Below are 9,273 nucleotides of genomic sequence, written 5' to 3'. Positions count from 1 at the left end.
GCTCAAGTCCAATAGGACTTTTCTGGTGGTCTTTGGGCTTCAGAGGTGCCCAGCTCGGACGGTGTGGGATGGAGGAGCATGGACCTAATTTGTGCTGGACGTCCCTGAAGCTGGGAGGGGTTTGGTTTCGCTCCCGGCCCTTGCTCTCCGTTTCAGCTCCTCATCAAAACACGCACTGTAAAACCCTTCAGCACCGAACTCCACAGCGCTGCCCTCAGCGGGCCACCTCCTGCTGGCCCCCTGCCCCGCGTGAGCCGACCGTCCCCGTCCCCGTCCCCGCGGGGACCGCAGGGGGATTGACACTGCCCTGCGCTCGGCCGCGCACCCGCCCCGCCGGGCCGGCGCGCGGGGCCAAGAAACGCAGCGGAGCGGGGATCGCTCAGCGTGCCCGAGGCGCGCGCCGGCGGGCCGGGGAGCCCGGAGCGGAGGGGCGGGCTGGGGCAGGGCGGGCGGCCACCCACTTCGGGACGAGAGATACGAGGCGAGCGGGAGGGAAGAGGGCCGCGCGGGGTTTAAAAGGCCGCCGCGAGGCCCCGACGCGGGAGCAGAGGCAGCGGGGCTATGGCGGGTCCGGCCGCTTTGCTGGTCTCTGTCAGTCACCAGCTGGGGGGTCTCCGGACCCTGCGGCTCCTCCAGGGCGCAGGGCGCCGGGGGCACGAGGACGCAGCCCGCGGGCCGCCCCACCGCTCCCACCACCCTTCCCAAACCCAAACGTCTGGTGCCGGCGGGTCTCGGCACGGCCCGGGAGAGGCGTTCGGGCCTGGCCGGACTCGGGGGCTGGAGGCAGAGAGAAAAGCCCCGGGGGGAAGCCCTAAGGGAGAAGCAGCAAGCGGAGAGCCAGCTCCTCGCGACCCCGGGGGGGCCGGGCCGGAGCCGGCGGCGCAGCCGGGCCCGGCGAGCCCTGGGACGCTCCGGGAGGCCGCTCTGCGCAGCAAGCTGGCCCGCGTCGCGGGGGCGGCCGCCCGGCTGGTGGAGGCAGAGCGAACCCTCCTGCTCCCTCTCCTCCAGGAGCGCCCTTTCCCCGTCCACTTGAAAGTAAGTAGGAGAGAGACTGAAGGGCTCCGATCTCGGGCTTTCTGCAGAAGGGCAGGTGCCCGCCCTGATAACTGCACGTGCTGCGTCTTGCCAAGCGGCCTGGACGAGCTTCGCGTAACGTTAATTTTCCGTTAAGTGACTTAGTTAAGTAATTGCGCGCGGTCGACGAAATACCGACAGTTCAGAGTAGCGGCATCGCAGGGGTGCGGGAGGTAAAAACGCTGTTGGCAGAACAAAAGTTTACTCACATGCCGAGGAGCCAGGAAAGATTATTTAGAGCTTTTTCAGAAGCTAGTTTTATATGTCTAAATTTCTATAAATTTATATACATAAAGTCGTAAACTCTGAAGCTATTCAGCAATTCTAAAAGAGCCAAAGACAACAAGAAATGCAGAGATGACCAGTAACTCGTGAGACATGAATGACCAACAGAGCTCATGGCTGTCCCATAATGATCTGCTATATATCCAGCATGTGAGATCCAGTGAATATATAATAAAGAAATCTTCCATTTTCTGGTCACTATAATGACTATGCATATTATCCCAGGAAGAACTCTTGTTACCTGTTTTGCAGAAAAGGACAGGTCTAGGCAGGAGGTTGCAACTCATGAGTTTCATCATTGGTTAAGGAGTCCAACGTCTCTCATGCCAAGTTAGATTACCTTAGCATGGGCCAAAAGCTGTTATCTTAGGATGAGTCTTGGGGTGAACCACGTAGAACAAGATGGCAGTCCTTGCCCAATTTTTGGCTGCAAAGGTATATATCACAGGAACACTGTTACTAGTTGCCACCAATTGCTGGCCCAGCTAAGCTAAAACTAGATGCTATCCTTTTACCTGTAGCCTGACCTTCCCAGCACAGACCAGCACAATGTGGGATGTTTGGGAAGACTGGAGCAGCAAAGTTGCAGCCACCTAGAGTCTCATCGGCTTGATACATACTTGGGAATAACATTTTGTTTTGACTTCAGATTTCTCAGTATCTGAGGGACAAATCTGAGATATTGCAATGTTATCATTTGGAGGGTGCTAGATCAATGTACAGAGTCCAGCTAGGTTTGTGATTGTTCAGTTTGTGAAGAAACAAATCCAGCTTATCTCAAGTCAAGATAAAACTCCATTGCAGACTCAGTCATCAAAAATCAGAAGCGACCTTTGACAATCTGGGTCCAGATTTAGTCTCCAGGAATAACAGTCAAAGACTTTACTAGGAATAAATTAATCTAGAGATGGTAGGGGCAATGTTGGATGCCGTTTACGATACGAAAAGAACATGTTAAAAAATCAGCTAAAATTGTTAGACATTACTCTTGAAAAATGAGAGTACTGTGATGGGCTGAACTACTGTAAAACCAATTTTCCAGTAAGACTCCTTCATTGCTTATAATTTTAAATAAACAAGATTAGTGACATTCGTGTTTTGTACAAACAAATGCTAGCTTGATGAAATGCAACCAGGTTTTATTTTCTTCCTCTTCTTTCCCAGAACTACTTTAATATCTGTGTGTGTGAAAGTATGTGTTTAGATGCCACTGGGAATACTGTTTACTTTGGATTCTGATTTTCGTATCCTACATGAAGCAAAGTTAGGTCCTTTTTCACTGGAAATCCATTATCATGACCAGTGGAGCTCTGGGACTTGTAAGCCTTCGCTTTTACAGCAAGGTTGCATAAATTCTGCAGCAGGTCTCTGCAGAATCTGCAACACTGATAACCAGCCCCTTTAGCTATGAGTAATTTCCCTGCGGCAGATATGATTTTAAAGTAACTTAGATTCCAAGAGTTCCTTATATATTATACCCCATTGGGAAATTCAGATGAACAAGCCTTTAAAAATAAGTGCTAAGCCAATGACTTTGGCCAAAACACCTCCAAAATGGCAGCCCTTGGTAGCATGCCCCTCTAGTCACTGTACTTTAAGAAAAGCTCTAGCTGGTTTTATGTCTCAGAGACACTCACAGATGCAGGTAGTCAATATTTGACACTTATTCTGATTTCTTACTATAGTGCAGTCTCTTTTAGCTCTGTCTTGACAATCCTGGCTTTCCTGTTTCTGATTTGTTTAGGGGTTGTTCTTCGTTTTCTTTTTATTGGTATATGGGCTGAACTGGTTCAGAAAGTCACTCTATAAAATGGCCCAAAATAGAAACATGCAGGCTTGAAGAAAAAATAGATTCAAGGAACTAGAAGGGTAAAACATGTAGTCCAGCCTCTGTAGATACAGGAAGCAGTATTTTTTGCTAAGTTCCAGTGCACATTAGACAATGATAGTCCACAACAACTAAAAGTGGGTGTTAATTTCTGAAGAAAAGTGACAACCTTGCAAGAACTTGGAGTGAATCCAAGTTTAAGTGACAGCAAGAGTGTTGATTTTTCAGGCAGTACAACTGCAAGGAGACTGCTTAGCCAAAGGGTCCGTGAGCAGATGTGGAAGGGCAAGGGGCTTCTCTTTCCCCGCTGGCCTGGGACGCAGACAACCACATCACTCCACTGGCTAACCAGCTGTTTACTGGCATCGTCACCCACAAGCAAACTCTAGAGCCTAGAGCCCTCTAACTTCACAAAGATGCTCTGTAATAATGTCCACATTTCTGTCTCCCATAATCACGCACTGCCAAAGCGAACAGAACAGCCTTGTCAACAGAGAGAGATTCTGTATTTTAAGCAGCAGTTTGAATGCATTTGAAAAGGAAAAATAAAAGGTATAAAAGCTTCCCGAAATAGCAGTGTGTGGCTTGCCCTGGCTGTGCTCAGGTGCAGCTATGCATTACTCTAGCTTTTTGATAACATCCTGTCTCCTTCACTGGAGTTACTGAGGGGTTGCTAGAATGGTACTAAATCAGAAACGTGTAGCAGATTGGACTGGACTAACCTTGATGGCAGCCAGCAGGGAATGGAATATAAATCATGCTAAGAAGTTAAAATAGCCATCCCATTTGCCAAACAGTCATGGTATTTTCTTTAAAGGGGAAAAGAAAATAGTGGCCTTAAAAGGTGCCAGATTGGCAGGGCGGGTTAATAAAAAAACTTCTGACTGTGCAAGTTGCTCCCGCCCCCGTGCTATGATGCCCCTGCTCTGTTCAGCATGGGGAAAGGAAAAGGACAGGGCGGCAGGCTCGGCGCTCCTAATGGAAAGCGCCAACTTCAGCAGGCCTGTACTTCTATCTACCTGTAGTCCCTTTGTCCTAGACCTCGATTTGGGGTAACTGCAGCTCCTGTGAAGTCAGCCCAGGGGCACTTAATTTGTATCAAGAGCGAGTCGCTTCACTGAGATTCCAGTAGCGGCACGAAGATGGCTGCGTCAGACTTCCCACAAGCAGGCAGAGGCAGGGGCACGGTGTATTCCCTCTGCTGAAACGGCCTGCAGCAGTGTCAGTAGGAGGTTTTGTTTTCCTAATACATTGAGACCTGTCCCTGGGGAACGAAGCTGAAGCCACAAGTTCTCGCAAGCCAAACAATAGCCAAGGAACCAGCACCCCAGCTTCGGGCATTGCTGCCTTAGGCTGCATGCAAACTGGGGACCTGGAAAGGTCCTTCTCCACAGCAGATCTTGAAGCAGCCAGCGAGCACTGCTGCAGCCAGATGTCTCTGCCAGCCATTCAGCGTGGCATAAGCACGGAGCTCTGCACTCATGGGATCTGCACATTTTAGGGGAGGAATATGGAGCCAGTGGCTGTTGCTAGATGACATTTCTAATGGTACTTAGTAAGCTTGTTTTCCGGTTGCTGATTTCCTAGCACAAATCAGAGATCAGTTCTCACTACCAAAATTCTTCCTTATGCAAGAGATCTGAAGACTGATTCATAAATAATGGCATAGAGGGTGATGGAAATGAGATGAATTGCTTTCATTAGAATTCGCATAAAACAGCAGCATGATCCTTGCTTGCCACCACGGATTAAAGAAATGTGCCAGCAAGCACATTCTTCATTTTGCGGCCACTGATATTATGAAATTATTCGTGGACCTAAACACTTTGAGTGTTCATTTTTAAAAACAATTAGTATGAAGAGTGATCCTGGAAAAAAAAAGTCTCACCATCCATAAAGTTATTTGCAAGCTGTAGGCATTAATACTAGTTTGTGTGGATATTTTAAAATACCGACAAATGGACAATTTGAAGTTCTTCAAGTAAGAATTGCCTCCAAGATCTTTATGGAAGCGTGGAGGAAATATGCGTAAGTGGTTCCATTTTAATAATATTCTAATGCTTCACTCTGCATGCATCTGCACCTGCTGTGTTAGAAAGATGCTTTATGACAGAAAACCGCAGAATGAACTACAGTGGGGGTTTGGGGTTTTTTTTTCCCACAGAAATAGTGACTTTACAAGGAATTATTAATAATTCCACCATTCTTGGAGATGTAACTCTTAGGAGAAGTCTTCCAAGGACAACTCTTTCAAAAGCCAGGGGATGAGAGATGGGTACAGACTTGAGGTGGGCCTTGTCTGCCCTGTGGAGGCTTTCTGGCATTAACTAGGTCCAAGCTACTCAAGCCAGATTCTCTTCAGCGTCGTCAGAGAGAAGGAGGCACTTCCAGATTCGGTTCTTCCTAAAACAAGTATCTAAGGTGGGTCAGATAAACTGCACGCATTCCTCCCTGCTGACCACGTGGAAAGCCTCAAGGAGGAAGGTCAGGCTTAGACTTCCAAGGGATGCTGCAGGAATCGCTTTCTAAATTACCATTTTATTCCTCCAGAAGAAGTTCAGCCATCCTGAGAAATTCTTGGCGAAAAATATATATATATAAAAATATAGAATATATTAAATATATATATAATGTGTAAAAATTAATATTAAATATATAAATAACATATTTATATTTATAATATAAAATAGATCAGGTGAGGGGGTAAAGGCGCTGAGTTACCAGGAACGGACATTAGGAACTTTGGCACTCCAGCTGCGACTCCCAAACTTCCGCCCTTCGGCTGTGGGAAGCATCAGCCTTTGAGCCAAGGCACCACCACTGCCACTCTGCCTTCAGTGGAAATTTTGTCTACCACGGCACATGGAGATTAAGAAAAAATGTTGAGGGTTGGCAGCGGGCTGGGGTCTAAAATTTGAGTATGCTAAAGAAAAAGGCAGCTGTCTGTAAGAGCCAGCTGTAGGAATCTGTTTGATGGGTCAGGTTGGCATTTCAGAGTAAAATAAAAGATAGAAGAAAGTGGTTTGTACATTCTCTGAGGGGGTCTTTATGAAAGTGCCCTCTTCATAAACTCAAAGCAACTCAGTGGATAATATCAATTTTATGTTAAGGTTAAAAAATAAAGGCTGAGCCATCAGAAACATCCTGAAACTTCAGCCTACCACTGAGTGACAACTGCATGAAACAGACCCAGAGCAGTGGAAAATTTTAAGCCATAAATTAGAGAGCCTTGAAACTAGTAGGCTATGCTGGTTTTATTTTGAGGGGAGGTTCTTTATTAACTCATCTGTCTAAACATGTGGGTCTTGACAAATGAAAGATGCAGGGAGGTTATGTTCCTGTCCTGCAATTGAAAATGCTTAAAATCAAATCACTGCAGATATTCCTGTTAGCTTCTCTTAAATGGCAAAATACTACATGAACTGTTGCTCTCTATCAGCTCAGCTCACAAGCGCCCTACTTCCTGAATTTAGAATGGAAAGAATTTTTGGTCTGAAACTTTTTCTTTTGCTTCAGCAAGTTACTGCCCAGTTTTACTGAAAGGAGAGAGATAAGTCAAGTTTTTATTCTCTGTCATGTATCCTAAAGCTCCCATGTGCTGGACACCTGCGAAAGCTAGCAAAGCTAGCTTGTTTACTTAGTGCAATTTATTTGACCTTTTAATATATTTGAGTAAGGACTTTATACCTAAGGCAACTTTACAGAACAGATTTGAAAGGTGACCTTCAAAGGAAACATCAAAATCTTCCTGAAAAAGGAAACTTTGGAAATATATGTGAAAAAGCTGCTTTTCAGCTAACCTCCTGACTCAGGACTCCCTGGCTTTTCAGCGTCAAGGCGTACCAGAGTGATGAGTTTGCCTTGCCTACAGCAGACTCACAACTGGTATCTTACAATACCTAAGGACCCAAGAATGCTGTTGGATGGTTAGTTTAGTTGTTCCCATGCTGAATGCCTTCTATATGCTGGCTGAGGCTGCCATTCAGGACAAGATTCAGTGTTAACCCACATTCTAACACTTCGATTGCAAATCCTTTTTGCTGTTACTGTCATGGAGCTTGGATTGTCTAGGTGAAATTAAGTTTTTAAAATTGGTTTCTTTGTTTGTTTTAATAACAAGGATAAAACCCTTAAGAAGTCTGAACCTGCATTCTTTTAAGAATAACATTGGAACTCAATTTCCTCTCAGCCAAAAGCACAGGCTGCTACTAAAAGAGTAAACACATCACCTGAAGGAGGTAACAGATGCCAAAATCTCATATGTGCCACACACTATGGGAGAGGGCTCCCTCATCCCCTACAGTTTGTCCAGAAGTGTTCATTGCACAAAGGAGTTTGTGAAAGCACAGGTTGTCACTGAGACCACACTTGCACATGGATTTTTAGGCTGCCAGAGGCTGATGCTGCTGGCAGAACAAGATATCCTGTCTTCTTCACCTCCAGATGTTAATTTCCACCACTGAGAAAGGTCCACAAAGGCCCTTCCTTTGTGCTGATACAGCGCTTTTGTAGAGTGAACTAGGCTGGTGTAGCATTATGAGTTAATACTCTGCTCCTACCATCTGCTTCTAGCCCTTTTTTAGGCAGCAGTAGGAGCAGATGGGGTAGAGAGAGATGTTTTTCTTTTAGTAGCTGTGTCAGCCTGCACCACCTTACAGGGTTCATAAAAATGTGCTGGCCCTGCTCAAAAGCAGGCAAAAGGTTGCCCCTGCTGTAGGCAAGGTCCTACAGCCAGCAGCGTAAGAGGGTTCTTTGGGATGAACTGGCTCCACTTAGCTTTTTTTTCAAACACAACAGGCAAGGGTTTCCACAAATTGCAAAGTGTGATATTGGTTGAAATGGGTTACATGAACACATTTTGCCTCCCTCAGTGCGTTTCCCTAGCACATATAGGCAGCAGAGTAGCACTTCTCACATGCTGCAGGTCACGCTACATCCAAGGGACCGGGAAGTCTTCATGCTTCATTGTGGTGTGTAATTGTCAGAGCTATTGAGGTTACCTGCCTCACTGATGATTTCAGTCACCTCACAGGTGAGGGACCCCACACAGAAGCGATGCTTCAGCAAGGGTCACTGTCACAGATGAAGTTTCCTTGAAAGTTACTGGGAGCTCTACCGGGACATCCGGAATGTAACACTTGCCTGAGGTCCAACCCTTGCATGTTAGGGTTGGGGCCATTAAATTACTGAGGACAGCCACAAAAGCTCTGTCTGGTAGAAACAGGATTAAAAAAATTAATAGTTAATGCTTGGGAAAGGCAGGCGTCCCTTAAAAGTGAATAGGTGAAACTGCCACCCACGAATTCCTGCCAAGACAGTTTGCAGCAGTATTTAATGGTCGCGCTACATGTATCTCAAAACTTGAAATTGTTTCACACTAAATCAGAGATGAACTTTCAGGGCTAGGAAATTTCTGCCTAGAAAACTGTGTCTAGAAAACTTGGGAAACATTATTTTTCACTCCCTTCTTTTTGCTTTTGCTTTTAGGATAGCATTGAGTTTAGAAACATCTGTAGTCATATGGCTTTACAGAAAGAGGGACAGCAATTTGAGAGAGACTTATATGAAGCCCACCAGTGTTTGAAGATCATCATTGAGAAACTCATTTGTTCACTGGCAGTTTTTCCCTCAGAGTCTTATATCCCAGTCCGATCAGCTCTGAGACAAATCCTACAAAATCTCCTGGCAATGTAAAACAGAAGGATGTTTGGCCAAGGCACTAGGGAATGCGTATGAGCTGTAATGGTCCTATAAAAATAACAAATAACTTGAAAGGTGAATCCTGAAGATATTACTGTAGCAAGAGTCCTGCTGACTTTACATCAGTGAAGACTTCCTAATGGAGATGACATTCCTGCAAAGTACTGAATAGCCTTCTCATATCTTACTCATATCAAAGTCATATTAATGGGAGCTGGGAACATATCCAGGAGTTGCTCTGGAGGAACAGGAATGTATTCTTAAATAATAAGGTCTCAAAATGAAAACAGAAAGGAGGAGATTGAGAAGACAACCATCAGAAATCTGTCTGTTTTCGTCATAGCTTGGGAAAATGTGTTTTCAAGTAATTCTTTGTGGAGTGGGCA

General features: G+C 45.7%; 1 protein-coding gene across 1 annotated transcript; it reads left to right on the top strand.

The window, feature by feature from the left end:
* Positions 1 to 561: 561 nt before the first annotated feature.
* Positions 562 to 8,881, top strand: DLEU7 (deleted in lymphocytic leukemia 7). Its single transcript, XM_068932849.1, has 2 exons — positions 562 to 1,035; positions 8,675 to 8,881. The coding sequence occupies exons 1-2, from the start codon at positions 562 to 564 to the stop codon at positions 8,879 to 8,881; spliced, it is 681 nt and encodes a 226-aa protein (XP_068788950.1).
* Positions 8,882 to 9,273: the final 392 nt, after the last annotated feature.

Source organism: Struthio camelus, chromosome 1 (genome assembly GCF_040807025.1).
Source record: "Struthio camelus isolate bStrCam1 chromosome 1, bStrCam1.hap1, whole genome shotgun sequence".
Lineage (NCBI taxonomy): Eukaryota > Metazoa > Chordata > Aves > Struthioniformes > Struthionidae > Struthio > Struthio camelus.
The sequence above is the reverse complement of the archived record's forward strand: the minus strand, read 5'-3'. Positions and strand labels throughout refer to the sequence as shown.

Bases quoted from the DNA above. Each gene is read 5' to 3' on its own strand.
- DLEU7 (XM_068932849.1), top strand. From the start codon at position 562: ATGGCGGGTCCGGCCGCTTTGCTGGTCTCTGTCAGTCACCAGCTGGGG. The intron at 1,036-8,674 runs GTAAGTAGGAGA...TTTTGCTTTTAG, and splicing joins CTTTCCCCGTCCACTTGAAA to GATAGCATTGAGTTTAGAAA.